The sequence below is a fragment of the Chrysemys picta genome, chromosome 1 (genome assembly GCF_011386835.1).
Source record: "Chrysemys picta bellii isolate R12L10 chromosome 1, ASM1138683v2, whole genome shotgun sequence".
NCBI classification, from domain to species: Eukaryota; Metazoa; Chordata; order Testudines; family Emydidae; genus Chrysemys; species Chrysemys picta.
The window spans coordinates 57228430-57247060 of NC_088791.1; the positions used below are offsets into that span (position 1 = coordinate 57228430).

At 40.6% G+C, this 18631-nt stretch overlaps 1 protein-coding gene across 10 annotated transcripts in view; it reads right to left on the reverse strand.

The window, feature by feature from the left end:
• Positions 1–18631, reverse strand: part of NELL2 (neural EGFL like 2) — a 228782-nt gene that overhangs the window by 37036 nt on the left and 173115 nt on the right. For 8 of the 10 annotated variants that reach the window (XM_008162490.4, XM_024100600.3, XM_065557607.1 and 5 more), the window contains 2 exons: positions 15739–15861; positions 14282–14377 (listed from right to left, as the gene is read on the reverse strand). The exons of the other annotated variants lie outside the window; for them this stretch is intronic. In XM_008162490.4, coding sequence (XP_008160712.1) covers positions 14282–14377; positions 15739–15861 — 219 coding nt within the window. The remainder of the gene's footprint in view (positions 1–14281; positions 14378–15738; positions 15862–18631) is intronic. 10 annotated transcript variants of the gene reach the window in all.

Sequence of the window (18631 nt, forward strand, 5' to 3'; positions counted from 1 at the left end):
GTGTTATTCATTAGCTATTTTAGAATTGGTTAATCAGTACTTTCAAAAACTTCTACAAAAAGATAAATTTTCTGGCAATATGACTAGTTGATAGCGATTCCATTTAGAATATGTTTTAAAATAATAGCACATCTCTTTTCAGTAGTAATAAGCATGGTCCAGTAGCTAGAGTACGGGAATCGAAGTCAGGAGGCTATATATTCTACTTGACTTTCTGCCCTTGACTTCCCATCTGATTCTTGGTGTTCACTCAGCTTCCCTATGCCTCATTTTCTACATTGTAAAATGGGGATAACAATGCTTACAAACCTTTGTAAAATGATATGAGCTCTGTGGCTGAAAAATGATAGATAGTAGTATTGGGTTTTGTAGGCAACACATGACTCTTGGAAACTCAGCTCAGAGCTGCTTGAAGTTTGATTAATTAATTTGGCTTATCTAAAATAATGTTTAATTTATGGGACAAAATAGCATTTTTCAGAAATTATACACTTACATTTTGGAATTTAATTTAATATCTTAAATCCCACACAGAGAAGATTACTGCAATCCAGACACAAACTTTATTACATTACCTACTGCTAGATTGTCTCAAGCACAAGAAAGAGGTGCTACGTTATTTGGAATGGGAAATGTAAGTTTTATTATTGTACATTTGGATGACTGCATTGCTATTGTGTGGTGGAGAAGCATGTCCATATACTATTGATGGAAACTGAAATGCAAGCTGCTGTGCAATTAAAATGGTCACCAAAGCAGAGAGGGAATCATAGTAGAAGGTTATGCTAGAACAGGCTTGGTAGGGCTCGTAAATTTGAGGTCAAAGAAATCAAGAAATCATAGCTCTGTGTTTTCTGAAAACCCCAGATATCTGATGGGTTCATAGGCCATTCCGTACTATTCTTCTGCAAACTTCAGGAGTTTTTTCATCCTCAGTTAACCTTATTTAAACCAGATCTAATCTGGAAAATTTAAAGAGGTTGTGCTGATCAGTACCAATTTAGGTTTTGTATTTCTGTTTGCATAGTGGAAATCACAACTGTATCAGACAGGAAATCACACAGATTGAAATTTTTTTCCTGTGAAGAAGAATTTAAAGCCGAGGATTTCCTGTACAATATCATTATATTCTACTGGCAATTTCCTTTGAAGAGTACTTTGAGACATGGTTGAAGTAGTACCAGCCTATGCAAATAACTTTAGACTATAACATAGCTTTATAGACTACATTCTGCACAAGAGAGAATTTGTTTACACCTGTATGTTGAATTTCATCATTCATGTATGCATAGGCTACAAATCTTGTATGTATACTGTCTGCAGAATGCATACATCTATATTTCTATAGGCTTTGCTAGGACTCGGAACTTTGTTCAAATCTAGCATTCATTGCAAGAAAGTCTCATTTTCCAGAGGTTAGAGGAACTTTCTGTAACAATTTCTGTGACTGACAATCTTTTTTTTCAATTTCCTGTTAGTAAATATGAAAGTAACTGTAAATCTAATGGACAATTGCTACTTTTGCTGTCAGTCATTCAGCTAAAGTTTGACAATACTGTGCCTTACACTGACAATTCAGCCAATTTATTAACTGTCTACTAAATTTAATCTGCAATGTGGGATATGCAGTATTACTGTTCCTTAATAATAATTATTGTTCCTTAAAACCTCTTCAGATTTTATGGATCAAGCACCACAAGTCCTGGAGCTAGTCTATGGTCTAAATCCTGCAGACCCTTTTTAAGGCCAAAGTATGCCCAGTTGTGAAACACTCGGTGGGGGAATGATTGAGAGAAGAGTCACTGGAAGCAATGCACAGGAAATCTCTCGCTTTTTAATTCCTGGAGAGGATTTCCTGAATTCACTGGGAGCGAGAGGTGAGCTTGGCCTGGAAACTAGAGCCAGAATACATTTGTAATAGAATGGATAACTGCAGCTGTTGTAAAGAAAAAGAATTCAGCACCCAGATCGTATGTGATTGAGACCAATAAGGAAGAGTTCAACAGAAACCATCGACATCTACAGTTTTTAAATAATTTTTCCTCCTATGAGAAATTTGAATTGTTGACCCTTTGTCCTGATTTGGGGCAAATTTATTTTTCAAAAACTTTAAATTATTTGCAGGAGTGAAATGCCCCTTTCTAGACAGCTCTACTCAGAAGTTATGCTGCCACTGTTTCATATTTCTGCACCTGGTCCCAACCCTTCCTCTTTTCTTGAATGAAAGCATCATTAACTCTCATGCAGGTTAGAACAGGAGTACACCTGGAAGAGAGTTAGCTCTTAAGCTCCATCCATTCTGTAACCCTGCCAACCTGTTAGCCTCCATTTATCTTGGGAAAGGGGGAAGCCTCTCCTTGATTTCTACCAGTTTTTGCTCCTTTATATCTGAGTAGAGGGGAATACTTTTTTTTTAATTTATTAATGGAGATATCCCATCTCCTAGAACTGGAAAGGACCTTGAAAGGTTATTGAGTCCAGCCCCCTGCCTTCACTAGCAGGACCACGTACTGATTTTGCCCCAGATCCCCAAGTGGCCCCCTCAAGGATTGAACTCACAATGCTAGATTTAGCAGGCCAATGCTCAAACCACTGAGCTATCCCCCCCTTAGCTACAGTTAATGGAAGTTTTGCCTGAACAGAGGCTGCAGAATTTGTTTCCACACTGCTCAGTGTTCTTTAGGATGTAGTCTGCTAAGTGCTCCGCAGGGTGACTTTGTAGTCAGGAAAATTTAGGATGTTTTTTGTACAGTTAAATGGCTTAGAAAAATGCATTGCACTGGATATCCTTATATCACAAAGCATCCATTGTAATTGACCCTAGTTTGACTTTTATTAAATCTTGGTATATTTCTTACTTGATGAAGGGTGCAGACATTAATGGTCACCTGTTTTATCTTTATATGTGCAGAACTGGGCATCCATTTGTCTTGAATACTAAAAAGGAAGGTGATTTATGGGAGTAAGGCTCTGAACATGTTGCACTGAATGTTACTGCTCCTTCACCCAGACTCTAGCTTAATAGAAATCCTGCTCACCCAAGTCCTGAGCTACAGAAAAATTCTAAAATGTTGAGCTGTTTGCAGCACATGCTTTCTGGGTCCCAATTTTTCTTACTGCTGGTTAAAAATATCAATATGATACTGACAGACACTGATAGTTGAGTTCTCGTTAAACCACATTAAGCCATTCAATACTTTTTTAGGAGGACAGCTCTTATTGCAATTTATTTCTTAATAAAAAATAATTTGAAGAAACAGAGGGATAATATCTAAAGATTATGAGTGTGATGGGGTGCCCCACACTGGTGAAGAAAGGGTTAAAAGCAGCCCCGGGGAGGCGGGAGAGCAAGCAGCCAATCAGAGAGAAGCTGCAATGAGCAGCAATTAGGGCAGAGCAGACCCATATATAAAGAAAGAGGCAGGGCAGAGGAGGCAGTTCCCTCTTGGGAGCCCAGGGAGAAGGAGCTGGGTCCCTGAAGGGTTAAGAGAACCACCAGCACCCTGGACAGAGCAGTGCTGGGCCAAGTCAGGGGAGCGAGGGGGAGCTCCAGCCTGACTGTCTAAAAGACTGAAGCCCTGATACAAGGGCAGAGACGGTGCTAGGGCTATAGGGAAGTGGCCCAGGGAAACGGATGGTGGGGGTTGAAGGATTGGCAGTGTGTGGCTGCTCCCTAGAGGGTCCCTGGGTCAGGACCCGGAGTAGTGGGCAGACCTGGGTCTCCCCCCGTGTCCTCACCACTGAGGGGAGTGGCCAGTGAAGGGCTGCAGTTTGTCACTGAGGCAAGTGACTAGAACCTTGCAGTCGGCCATGGAGGCGAGTGGCTGGACAGAGGACTGCTGTTCCCCCGGAAGGGGGGGGGGAATGGAATGGGGCACGGCCGGAGGGCTGTGTGCTGAGGAGGACGCTGGAATCCTTGAGGCGATGCAGGTCCAGAGCAGAAGTGACGGCGGCGAGACACCACCAGAGGAGGGCGCCCTGTGAAAAGACTGAGCTAATTCCCAGAATGACCAGCAGGAGGTGCCACAGTAGTGAGTCTCGCACTGTTACAACTGGCCACATTCTTAGCTAGCGTAAGCAAGCATAGCATCACTGACTTCAGTGGAGCTACATCAATTATACCAACTGGGATCTGGGCCCAGTTTTTTCCAGAGACTGAGGGAGGGGGAGATTACTTTTTTATAGATTTGATAAGAAGTAAAACAGAAGATGCAATAAATATTTGATTTTAAGAAAAGGAAAAAAAAAACTCATACAAGATGAATGGATGTTTCTGAATCATTAGAAAAGATTGATAGAGAGCCATTTGTTTTTTGTCTTTAATTTTTGCTACAGATTCTGAAACAGATCGGAGAAGTTTAATGTTAAAAAAAAGTAAAGACTAGTTGCTTCAGACATGAATCTTGAGTTCACCAGCAGCGGCCAGAACTTTATAAAAGAAATAAACAAAAAAACCCCACACAACCCTGCGTAACTCTTAATGCTCTAAGAGCCTTAACTGGTATGATGTTGAGAACGCTCATCTCTGTTTGAGCTCAGTGGGAGCTGAAGGTGCTCAATCCCTCACAAGATCAGGCCCTTACTTTGCTGTTGCACTTTGCAGTGACTGTTCCCTCAGCAAGCATCCCATATAATAGAAGCTGCCCACTGGAAACAAGGCTATGCAGAAAATAGCTCCAGACCTTGTTGTTTTATGCAAAATATAATATCCTGGGAGTGAGAGAGAAAGCAGAGGATTGAAAGTTACTTTGCATTCTGCATTCTAGATCAGCCAAACAAGATTTTGGCAGACCTTACTTGGTGTCTAGGACGTGACATTGCACAGTCTGGGTTTGTCCTGCTCCTGCTGGGATAGCTGGTCACCTTGTATTACACTGAATGTTTTTGCATATATTACATGCCAAAAATCCAAGTTAATTAGCCACATGTCACAACAACAGATAATTATAAAATGGTTAGGACATGATAGATGTTAACTGCTGATATATAGATGGACTAAAGCAATTCTGAATAAAGCAACCTAAGAGTATTAAAAGTGCCCCAAACAGACATTCAGATGTATGTATTCATTATTTCCTAAAGCTACTTTCTTGAACTGGAGTACAGCCAAGAAGAAGAACTGAATGAAAGCCCTCCCCAAGCATAAAGAAGGCTTGAGGGCCTTGCCAACACCTCACACTCCTCTGGTGCTGCATAAGGCAAGATGGGCAGGATATCAGAATGCCAAATTTAAGATTTCTACCTTACATGAAGGATCTGAAGGTTTCTGGCCAGTTTTCTGAAGTCAGTGGAATTAGAGTGCTGTAATATTAGTGAAAGTAAGAGGGAATTCACACCCCTTTTTCTGACTTCTAATTTCACCATAACATTATGGTATTATGGAAACTTACAACTCCAAGCCACTGTTAAATTTGTATTAAATCTGAAAAAATATTGGGACCAATCCTCAGCTGATAGAAACTAAGATACCTCAGGATCTGGGTCACTGTTGTTAGGCTCTTCACGCCGTAACCTAGCACAGTAGATGCATTCAGTAGCTTTTACCTCCATCAACATGAAACCTAGATAATGTCACCAGTGAAGATGAATTTGGTGATTTCAATATATTCCCCCCAAAATGTTCATCCACATTGTCACAGTTCCCCCTCACTTTTCTTGGGCAGAGACATGAGTCTCTATCCACCCTGATGGACATAATTCCAGGTAGCCTGTACTGTGAAGTCAGCAAGTCAGACTTGGCTCAGCAGGCCTGATTTGCTTTTCTCCTCAATGGCTAATAACAGCGTAATTGCCCACAGTTAAGTTACCACATAGCTCTTTCTATATACAAGCACATTTATTCTTAAAGCAGAAGCATTGCAAAAAGACAACATTAAAAACAATGAAAGAACATGCATGCTAATACAATTACCAGAGATCAGCCCAGCTCCCACAAGCGCTCTGGCAGATGAACAATCCTTCAAACCCCACTAAAGGGTTTATAAGTGTGGTTACAAGTTCATAACCGTCCTGGTTCAGAACAAGCACAGTCATGAAAAATGGAGTTCCTCTTTCTAGAACCTGGGTCTTTGATCTGGGAATAAGTAATTCGTAGACAATGGGTCTCTCCCCAGGGCCTAGCTTCAAAGGCTGGGTTTTTGCATAACCTGAGGAGTTACATTTGCATATACTCCCCTTACAGATTTCCTAGGAAACTCACTTAACTTTAAAAGTTCACATTGTTTCAAATAGTTCTTTGTAGCTCCGAACACTTCTCAAGGGTTACATTAGCCAGGTCTCCTCCCTACAGACTTTATGTATAATCCCGCAATAATATATAAGCATTTATATTTGTAATATAATGAACAGCTAAGATACTTAATTCAATAAAGTTTGTCTAGGATATTGCCATATCTGTCACATACATCCCATAAGCCATCTCACCATTTGGAATGACTTGAAGACTCCAACTACTAAGAGATACAGACTCCGAATAGCCAAGTTATCTTGTGTCTGATCAATATACTGGCAGAGCCTGAAGGGAAACTTCTTGCACACTGACGTCTACTAAAATCTAATAATGTCATCAAAATATTTGTACAGATATTTTTAAAATTGCACAATTATTCTTGAATTATAAGAGCAAAAGAGAAAGTAGATGTGAGTAATTTAAAGGACCCTTTCAGACACCAAACTGTTTAAAAAAATTGTGCAGGACATTCCCTGTAACTTGACATCTTTAAATCATGCTATGAGGACTTCAGTAACTCAGACAGAGGTTAGGGTCTATTACAGGAGTGGGTGGGTGAGGTTCTGCGGCCTCCAATGTGCAGGAGGTCAGACTAGATGATCATGATGGTCCCTTCTGACCTTAAAAATGTATGAGACATAATACTATTCATTTCAAAGTGGAATTACCCATTATCTTCAATGGAAGACTTAAACTTGATGGCTCTGTACTGTCCCATGAGTGTGCACATAACTGTACACTATCTGCTTTCCCTACTGCACTTTCATTTAAATGAACTTTTCCAATGGTTTTTCATACAGAATATTTATAGAGACTGAGTAGGCCTCTTACATACACTGAATGGAGAGACCATGATACCTCCACGGAAGTTCTGTTCTACTGAACTGGTAAGTTACATACAAAGTGACCAGCTTTAAGAAGGCCCGACTGCAGTGTAGTCAGCAATCTATTTCACTCCATATATCCGGGCAGGATTTAGGCAGACATGTAGTGATACTATGCCCCATATGCTGTATTCCTCAGTTATATGGGCTCTGTATCCAAGCGGTTTCAGCAAAAAAAAACATTTGTATTTTACACCATAGTCCTGTCTCTTCTCTGATCTGAGGGACTGTGATGGGGTCTACAAACCCCACACTGGGACGGAAGGGGTTAAAGGACAACACTGGGCCCAGATAGCCTTGCCCCTCCAGGCCTGCAGCGCATAGTCCAGGTGGAGAGAAAGCTTAAAAGGGAGTCACTCAGCTCAGAAGGGAGGATGCTGAAGAGGAAGAGGGACCTACCCTGAGGACTGCTGAACAAGAGTACTGAAAAGCCTCATTGTTCCCCTACATTGTTGTCTCTCATAGAGCCCGGGCTCCCCTACCAACTGCCCTTGTTGCAGGAGGGGCATAAATCTTGTTTTCACTGCCCTGCTCCAGTAAGGGAAGGGTAAGGACAATGAAACCCTGAGGTGAGGATAAGCCATGCATAAGGGTTAGAAACTGGACTTAATGCCCTTCCACTCTGGAGGCAAGAGACTGGAAACGGGGTGTGGTAACCATTAGGCCACCTGGCCCTCAGGGGACTCTACTAGAGGGTCACTATAGCAATGTAAGCAATTACTAGGAAGTTTATTATTTGGGGATTCTTTTTAAAATTTAATGTAAAATAAAGGACGTTCAACCACAAACGCTAGGTGATGCCATATTCATTTTTTGTACTTGTCAAAGTTTCCATTGACTGCAGTCAGTTCTGGGCATGGAAATGTATTCTGAAATACTGAAAGCAATGTTAAAAGTTTAAAACACCTTAAATTAAAAAAAGAAAATTCAGATTGAAATTATCATTAGACATTTAAACCGGACCTATAACATTGTTTGTTGTTTGTTTTAGTTTCATCACAGGGAGCAATTAGACCCAGAGGCCAAGATTTTAAAAAGTGACTAGTGATTTTTGGTGCTCGACTTGAGATCCCTAAAAAGAGACTAATTTTTAGTGCAGAGCACACCCCACCCTCTGAAAATCAGGCCCTTTAAGGTTTCTCAAGTCAGGCAACCCAAATTATTAGTCATTTTTCCAAATCTTGGGCAGAGTGTCTTCCTGAATCTGCAGACTTACCCAGAACTTTTTGTCTGTGCCTCTCTGTATTCAAATTGGGCCTTTGATGCTATTAAAGTATTACCCCACTTCCCTCAGACCAAGAACTGCAGATGGGGGACTTCCCTCAGGGGGCACTAGGACCCATGCATTCTTTCCCTCCCCCCAAACCCCCAGCCTTGTGGCCTTGGGGAAAGAGGCTACAGGGAGCAGCCAACCAGAGACTGAAGCTAGCAGAGCAGCTGTAATTCAAGCAGGGACTAAGGAACACTGATGGTGTAATCAGATTGCTTCAGTTTTCATTTTAAACATTCCATCCCCTGTGCTGATTGGCTGTTCACTCCAACCCGCCCCTCCCTTCGTCCATCTGCTTAGCTACTCCCCTCCCACAAAATCCACCTTGAAAGAATTTAATAAACAAAACCAAAAAATTGTGGCACTAATGTACTGTTTGCAAACCATCACTCTGTTCGTGCTGCTTGTGCATTACACTTCTTGCCACATCCCACATCTGTCTTGTCTACTTAGATTGTAAATTCTTTGGGTCAGGGGCTGTCTCCTAGTCTGTGCTTGTACAAAGAGACTGTGTTCTCAACTAGTGCCTAAACACTACTGTAAGACAAACACATAATAACAATAATAATAATCTCAAACCCTTATAACATCAATTTGGCCCACGCAGTGTGCTGGGGTTCACCAAGAATGCAGGCTTATTACTGGTGGTTGACTTTTATTTGCATTTTCTTGTGAAAAGGTAGTTTTAATCAGTTTAGCTAGTAAAATAAATTTCATTTTGATAAATTTCCAAAGAAACCTGTTTTTTTAAAATGTCATGAGTTCTAAATATGACATTGGAAAAGTTTATTGTGAGTTTCTAATACAATTTGGTACCTAGAACCTTTAATGTTTCTGCAACCAGCCATTCCAGTTCTTTCAGAAAGACTTCAGTGCTCTACAGGTTTCAATTACCATTTGTGTCATAGTTTGTTAGATTTAGGACCTACCTGGCCAGGGGCTGGCTGTGGTTCCTTTAGCTGAACACCAGGAACAAAAGATTAAATAAAAGCAGTTCTCTTGTGATGCTAAAAGTGCTACAATATTCCACCAGATTTAGCAATATAAGCAAACTTAACAGGCTCTGTAGTAGCTTTGACAACAAATTATATTCCGAGTACTGGTACAACTATTTTCCTAAAAGCTTTGAGTACTGGAATTAAAGGATTTTCGCAAAATCCCCTTGGAATAAGTAATAATCTGAATCTTTCTATTATCATGGTCAATGCACCTGAACAAATTAATTTGAAGTTGCAGTAAAGAGCAACAGTCACACATGCTAAATATTTAGTTTGTACAGAAAGCGGCACACAACTCTAGAGAGATCTTATCTATAGCAATTACCTAGGCAAATCACTGACCTGAGTTGAATTTTACTCTTTCAAACTATAGATATTAGAAGGGAGCTTACAAAAATTAGTTATAAATATCAAATATATTTTGCATTTTCTAGACCACCAAGTATTCACAAAATGTATTTTATTTGTGTGTGAGGTTTCCACACACTACGAACACTTTACTTGGATAAAAATCCCACATGGGAAGAAGTCAAACAAAGTGCATTTCCCTGAACTCTGCCTACACTGTATGATATTAGTAAGCATTCTTCTGGACGTGGCTTTGGATGCTTTTTAGGCTACTTTATCATAAATTTAGTTCTACATTTAATTTAAGTGAGCTGTTACCCACAGCATACACTGTAACGAATTTGGAGCCATGTTAAACTGCATCTCAACAATTTAATTTAAATGACTGTTTTGTATGTTAATTTATTTTCAGTAGATTGTCATGAACTGATTTATTGACGATTAATTACTGTATAAATAATAGACATCATAGGACTGATTCTCTTGTCTGATGCAGGTGCAGTTATGGAACAGTAAATTATACCTAATCCTCCCCCAAAATGCTATATGTTCCCATCCTGTTGATTACAAAAACTGCCCCAAAATCCTAAGCACACAGACCAAATCCTCCTACTTGATTTGATGCCATAGCAACACAAAAATGGTCCAGAGAAATACTCACAAAGCACAAAAAAGGGGTGTGGCCTGTGAGAGGAATCAGGGAACAGCAAAAGTGCAGTAATAACATTGGAGGTATGCACTATTGATATGTTGGAGGAAATTCTCAGGGATGCCTGGGAGCCCACTGTTAAAATTCTGGCAACAAATTAAAGGGAGAGTTGTGGCAATTTCTCTGCCTCTGACAGAGCCACCCTACTCTCTGGATATTAGTAAATGATCCTATCCAGATATGAATTACCTCTGGGACTCTCAAATATTTCCAACGAACAAATTTTGTGGGTTTGGAATGAAAAAGTCTGATGCTGGCAGGTATTTTAAAAATATTTTCTGGGCATAGATGTCCCCAGACTTCCCATAAAAGTCTAAATCCCCTCTTATTGCACCTACTGAACACTGTGCTATACTATCAATTTTTCAAGAGCAAAGGATAAAGGTGGTTTACTAAATGGTGCTGTCTCCTCGTTTAACAGTGAGAAATGGTTTTGCTTTAAATGGAAAAACAAATCAAAACATTTTCCATTCCCTCCCCCTCCTCTACTCAGTGCCTGGGGTTATCAGACTCAGTGAGGGGCTTTTTGTGGGAGCTCCTTGTTAAAATGATGGTCAGCGCTTCACTGACCTGCATGTGGGGTGTGGGAGGATAAGCATTTCAGAGAATTCCTATGCCTCTGTAAATGGTTGGTTATATGGACTTCATTTCCTCCCCAGAAACAGTACCCATGCAAAAAAAAAAAAAAAAAAAAAAGTGAGCAGCTGGGATCAGATGTGGTGTTTGAGCTGGAACCCACCTGATATAAGAGTGAGGGAGCTGCTAGAAGTTTCTCTGCTCTTTATCTCTAAACCTTTGGTCCAAAATAGTGTGAATTTGTTGACTTTTGAAGCATGATACAAACTCACCTATTTATCCAGGGTTCTAGGGAGGGAGGACACAATAAAGGCTGGTGTTAGTGGATGCTGGGTTATTATATAGGCTTTGATTTAATCTCTGGTTAACTGTTTTATAGTTAAGGGGTGAGGAGCAACAGGTGGTCAATTTTTTTGTGATCGTATGTTTAATTTACTGCAAAGACTCCTAAAACCTCGGGTAGGCACTTCTTAAATATAGGTATTGTAAAGTGAAATAAATAAATAAAATAAGAAGTGTGCCATTTAAACTTCCCTTGGCAGCTTTAAATCTATCCCTATTCCTCCTCATCTGAGAGCACAGCCAACCAGTAGTGGTGAGGGAGGTGTCATTGCACCTTGAGGGATAAAGTGAGAACGCGCAAAACAAATGAGTGACAACTTTCCAATATGAATTATTTATGATATGGATGTCCTGATCATTTCATACCAACAAGACATAACTCTTGGAAGCTGTATTCTATATTCAAAAGGAGTGTGCTGTTTGGAGCTCAGATTTTCACTAGGGAGGGCTTTTGGTCCATGACAATTCTATGTCTGAACCCAGGGCTGGCTCCAGGGTTTTGGCCGCCCCAAGCAGCCAAAAAAAAAAAAAAAAAGCTGCGATCGCGATTTGCGGCGGCAATTCGGCGGGAGGTCCTTCGCTCCAAGCCGGAGTGAGGGACCGTCCGCCGAATTGCCCCCGAATAGCTGGACGTGCCACCCCTCTCCGGAGTGGCTGCCCCAAGCACTTGCTTGACAAGCTGGTGCCTGGAGCCGGCCCCGTCTGAACCACCCAGATCTTGCCTGTTATGAATAGGAGTGCTCTGCCGTTTGGGGCTTTGAAGGTATTTTTGATGATATATACCAATCCACTGTGTTTTAAAGTGACATATAAGTTAATTAGGATCCTGTTCCAGAGTTAGAAAAGAGGTGCAAACTGCAGCTGGGCTATCAGACAATTGTACATAGCAGCATTTGTTGTCAATGTTAATATTCAAACCAGGTGACTAAATTTCCTTGGACCCTTCTAACTGATCTCTACTGTTCCAGGTTATTCATTCTACTAGCACTGAAGTCTGTGACCCCTTTGTGGAAGTCTGCTGGGCAATGGAAGATTCTCCCTGCAAAGTCAAATCTTTCAGTGGTCTGGGCTGCCATAGTGGCTCCTACTCCACCTCCCATGATGGTCCATGGCTCGGGAGTGGTCCGAGTGCAGATCACCACACCTATATCTGACCCTAAGTTATGCATCATAATTATCTTACTAAACTCAAGTAAGTTAGTAAGTAAGCTCCTCCATTCCTACAACCATCTTTGCAAAATGCTGAAACAGCAAGTTAAACTCAAGTTAAACATTTGGTAAAGCATGTTTAGGAAATGTAGGGTAGGATTTTCAAATGCACTCAGTGCTCACCTAACTCTGCTCTCAAAACTCTCATTGGCTTAAGGGGAGTGAGGAGGCCAATGCTAAGTGCTTGTGAGGCTCTCACCTTTAGTGTTTCATTAACTGTACACATACAATATGTTTTGCTGATAACATTGAAATGCTGCAAACAGTATGTCCTATAAAAGGAAAAATATCACACAACCTTATAAGCCATCTTTATATCTAAACCATTATTTTTGCATATAAACCACTACAAGTAAAAACACTGTGAAACCAAAACCATGAAACAGCTACATGAAAAAAGACCTTTATATTTTGCCCGACATCATTTCCATCACTGCAAAGCAAATGCAATGGTCAAGAATGTTTGACATTCCTAGAGAAAGATATCAACCAATGGGGCTGCAGCTATTTCACGCAGCGCCCCTCCTGTGCAGAACAGCAATATCCATTCTAGTTACCATGACAAACAATGACAACACGCAAATTTTTCACCTCTCAAATGGACCAGAACCTTTTCTGTATAAAAGTCAGATCAGCCGGTATTTTTACTAAATTGGACAATGTTTGCAAGTAGAACAGAGGTAGTGCTTCTAAAACTACCTCCTCGACCCCATGCTGAAGATTTATTGAAGACAATATAGAATGGCAACAATAGTCAATCACAGGTGGCAGATTGTCCTTTTAGTAGGCGTAGCGAGGCTAATCAATCTAAAAGCACTTTCCCTTCTACCCCGAGGCCATTTACTGTTAGAATCCATTTAAAAATTCAGTAGCCAATAAAAATGCTGAAATTATTTATTTTAATTTAGAAAAATTATTGACAAGTGCTCAAGGTGCTAAATATGAGCAATCCCAGATACTTTTGTTTGGTAAAGCACCCCACTGGTGTAATTTACAAAGACTCACATTTTAAAAGAAAGTTTTAAAACAAGGTTTTGTGGTACTGTCATCCCCAGAGATGTCAAGCACAGAAGAAAGGCTGTGAGAGAAAGAAAAACAATGGGAAGCACTGAATGCTGTCTTACCGTGAGTTGGTCAAAAAAGTCCTCAAATGAGGATAAATGGGAAGGTGGGTTACTGAACTATAATCACAGGTTGACAATAAGGTCATCCTCTACAGTCAGAGGATATACCTATATCAGAGAGCTGGAAGGGACCTTGAAAGGTCATTGAGTCCAGCCCCCTACCTTCACTAGCAGGACCAAATACTGATTTTGCCCCAGATGGCCTTCTCAAGGATTGAACTCACAACCCTGGATTTAGCAGGCCAATGCTCAAACCACTGAGCTATCCCTCCTCCTTGTTAGACAACTGGTGGGAGCTACCAAAAACTATTTGCTATGAAAAGTGAGTGAATAATTATAGAGCAACAGAATGTAGGCTAGTCAGTCATCTCTTGGTGTAAGATGTCAATATGTTACTAGTTCAAATTGGTACAGTACATGCTTTTAGGAGGCATACGAGAAAAGTGAGTCACTGAGTTTATCTACTGCATAACTGAGCATTTTCCAGCAGCAGCTCCCTCTTTTAGGAGGGACACTATAAATTTTTTTTTCTTGGAATAGTGCAGACATTGGCATACGGATAATTTTATAATAAATGAAGTTATCATCTTACCAGTTTCACAGTTGGGTCCAGTGAAGCCCTGTGGACAGGCACAGACATTGGAAGCAATGCAGGCTCCTCCATTCCTACAACCATCTTTGCAAAATGCTGAAACAGCAAAAGTAGAATGTATCAAAACCTATCAGCTAAGGGCTGCGCATAGTAACTGTGCAGGTGTTTGTAGCCCCCCAGCCCACCCCCGATGCAGCAGCCAGACACAAATGCAAACCCTGCAGCTTTTCTTAATTCAGAGGCTGTTCCGTCCTAGGGATATAAGACACTCCAAAAGGTGCAGGGAGGAAGCTTAGTTATGGCCCCCTACCACACTAGCCAGATGAGCTGGCAGGGTGCAGAAAGAGGACTGGATTGCACCATCCTGAGACATTTTAGCCTGTGCACTGCCTCCTACTTCACAGGGGATTGTCCCCTTGAGGCACAAACCCTCCTGAGGGCTTAGCGGCTCTACACTGCCTCCCAATACAGGTCTATGCCTATTAGACACAACTGAGCACTAAATCAATTAGCTATTTGATTCTTTGAATTCAGCTATTAGATCCAAACTATAAAAAATGGTAATATCACCCCAAGAGATAAAGCGCTTTAAAAACTGGCTTTACCAATTATTGTCCAAAATCTGTCCTCACATTTGCATTTGTGCCTCACACTGATGCCAATGAAGCTGCATCCATTCATTCAAGGACCACTTTCTCCAGATACAAATATTGGAATTCTGCCAGGACTCTGGGGGTTCTTAGATAGTTACAAGTGGCCTGCACCTTGGCTTTGCATCTATCTGAAATATGGTACCACCACCAGAATGGGACTGAACATCCTCACATCTCAGTAACTTCTGTGAAATGCAGCACTAGGCAGTCTAAAAGCAGCTTTGTGGCTCTGTAAAATTCAGCTTCTTTGTAAAACTAGCAATATAATCTGCAATGTTTACCAGGGTCTGACAGTGGCTGTAAGCAACCAGCTTCTCCTGGGGAGTAAAGGTTTCAGGGTCAACATCTACTGCTGTCTTTTTTCACTTACAAAAGGACATTACATACGCAACAATATGCAATTCAATCTGTAGTTCATTCAGGTATAATAGCAAGTGATTGATGGTGAATAAATTGCATTTGGTAATAGGTTTTCCTAGCTGTTGGTTACTGTGGTTATTTTGAACAGGCTACTCTGTATGAAAACAAAATTATCTTGGGATAGATACCAGAAGTATTTACTCCACCATTTCAGAGCTTGCAATTTATAAATGCTAAATTTTCAAACTACTTGGAACTTTGTAAAAGACAAAGTCAATGGATATTGGCCCATGCAATCCTCTTTGTGGAATCAGGGCTTAAATGCTAATGTTCTACAGTGTCTTCTTCAAGGTACACCAACAGATCTGTGTTAACCATTACAAGAGAAATGTTATCAAGTCTGAAGACAATGCAAGTTACAGCCCAGGGTTTCTGTTCATTTACCTTTACACATGGTACCATTTCCTGTATAACCTGGCTTGCAGACACAGTTGTGCCCACCCACAGTGTTGAAGCAGAGTGCATTTTCATCACAGCTGTGCTGGTTTGTGATGCATTCGTCGTGCTCTGAGAAGTGAAACGAATGTTATTGAATTGTGACACTACAGTAATATAAAAGCTTTAACTATATTTCCATGTAAATAAACCATAAACTCAGTAGTTACTAAGCAGGATTTGCATATTGCCAAGAAGTGGATTAAGCAGTGGGCAACACCCTGAAATTTGACATATTGCTTTCCTTCGTTATTCACTTAGCACTCAGTTCTGATCTTTGTTCATAAAAAAAAGAGTAGCTTGAAAACAAAGGTGTCTCTCCTCTTTCAGGGAAATGGAACTTTTACCTTATTCTGTTATTGGTTTTGGCAGATCAGCACACACAAGCTAGGCTGCTGCTTATGTTTCCATGTTGCTTCTAGCAAATTTGTTAAATACAGTTTAATACATTTTTATTTATATACCATATGCCTTGCTCTGGCTGTCCAATACAAAACCAACTTCTGCTTCAGGCATGTTCTAATGGCCTCAGCATGGAGCTGGGACCCACAAAATCCTGAAATTTTAATTTGGACTCAGGCACTTTCTTCTGTGGCCTTGGTAACATCACAAAGCCTGGGTTTCCAATTTGTCAAACAGGGCTAATAGTTATCTACTTCACAGGGCTGTTATGAGAATTAATCCCATTAGTGTTTGCAAAGCATTAAAGTGCTAGTTATTATAACTAGCAATTTCTTTACTAGATATAAAATTATGGGCATACAGAATTTGTTTTACTGGCTCAGACCTCTGACCCATCGAGTCTGTAATTCTGCCTCTTGTAACGACAAATATTTTGCTTGAAATGACGGTTAGCACATCTATGGTGCAACTAGCAATATTGTATGGGCAGAGGCGTGGGGGAGAACTCATCTTCTGTTTGTAAGCACCTACCATGACAGGACCCTACTCCTGAGCAGGGTCTCTGGGTACTAGCAGAGTACAAATAATAACCCTAGATAGAATACAAGCTGAGACCCCATTCCTGCAATCTTCACTGAGTTGAGCCTCCCATTGAGTGTAATGAGTAAGGACTGCAGGCACGAGTCCTGAGGCATGAGATTTAATTACCCTGATCACAGCATGGATAATTAAAAATGTTATTCATAAAATGATCTGGCTCTTTTAAAAATCCAGTTACAGTATTCGACTCTGACCTCCTGTAACAGTGAATTCCACAGGCTAACGTCATGCTGGGTTCAGTAATATTTATGTGGGATCAGTCCATTATAAAAGAGAAAAAATGTCACAACTATGCAATTAGGCACACGAGTATCAGTTGTGCTGTACTGATATCCTGGCTTTGTGTCATTATCTTAATGTTATTTAAATATAATTTAATTTCCTTGCTTTTTTCATTCCATACAACAAAACAGAGTAACAACTATGGAAGTGTAGGAAACATATTCTTTACTCAATGCACAAAAAGATCTTTCCATGCCATTATGATGGTCTCTTGGGTTGTAGGATATGTACAGCAGTACTTGGCAATTACTGGGGTCCTCATTGCAATGTACTGAATTTTGCAAGTTATCTGTCATGTTCAGCCAGGGAGTGTGCCCATCAGCACTGTTCCTTGGAGATGGTGGGGTAGGCCAAACCCCTTTGATATCATTCCAACACCCTCCACTGCCCTAGAATACAGATAAATGTATACTGGAGAAAGAGGGAAAGTCACAGGCTGCAGATCTAGAAAGGGCAGTACAAAGCAGCTGTTGGGGAGAGCTCCAAGAGGTTGTGGCAGCATCCACAGCTACTGGGACATGGAGCTGTTGTGGTCTCCAGGCCAAGGAGACTTGGCCCTAAACTACAAGTACTTAAATATATAAGTATTCCCACTGAAATCAATAGGAAATTCATGCATTTAAGAAATCAATTGGGGCCTTAGAGTACCTGGTATGATGTATGTCCTACAAAGAAATAGAAAACTACTGTACTTTTGAATGTTGCTTAGCCCAGAGATTACATTATAATGGTATAGTATGTGGACTCTTAAAAGAGATATTTTCCTTAAAATAAGAACATAAGAACATAAGAACGGCGATACTGGGTCAGACCAAAGGTCCATCCAGACCAGTATCCTGTCAACTGACAGTGACCAATGCCAGGTGTCCCAGAGGGAGTGAACCTAACAGGTAATGATCAAGTGATCTCTCTCTCGCCATCCATCTCCACCCTCTGACAAACAGAGGCTAGGGACACCATTCCTTGCCCATCCTGGCTAATAGCCATTAATGGATTTAACCTCCATGAATTTATCTAGTTCTCTTTTAAACACTGTTATAGTCCTAGCCTTCACAACCTCCTCAGGTAAGGAGTTCCACAGGTTGACTGCGCTGTGTGAAGAAGAACTTCCTTTTATTTGTTTTAAACCTGCTGCCCATTAATTTCATTTGGTGGCCCCTAGTTCTTATATTATGGGAACAAGTAAATAACTTTTCCTTATTCACTTTCTCCAATCCATGGTTATAGATTAAATAAATACTCTAACAGCTAAGTAATAGAACTTGGATGAAAAAAGATTATTTTTTTGCCTTGTCTTTTTCTGATCATATTCAAAATGAGAAAATTTTTAGCCATTTTTCTTCCCAGACCTGTGGCTAAATTACCCAAAATTGTGCTAGATTTTTCTCTTTTCAACTAATATAATACATGATTCTTATAAATGATTCTCAGAATGAGGCTTAAGGGTATGTCTACACTTGTCGGTACATTGGCAATGCTGCAATCGATGCAGCGAGCGTCGATTTAGCGGGTCTGGTGAAGACCCGCTAAATCAATGGGAGAGCACTCTCCCATTGAT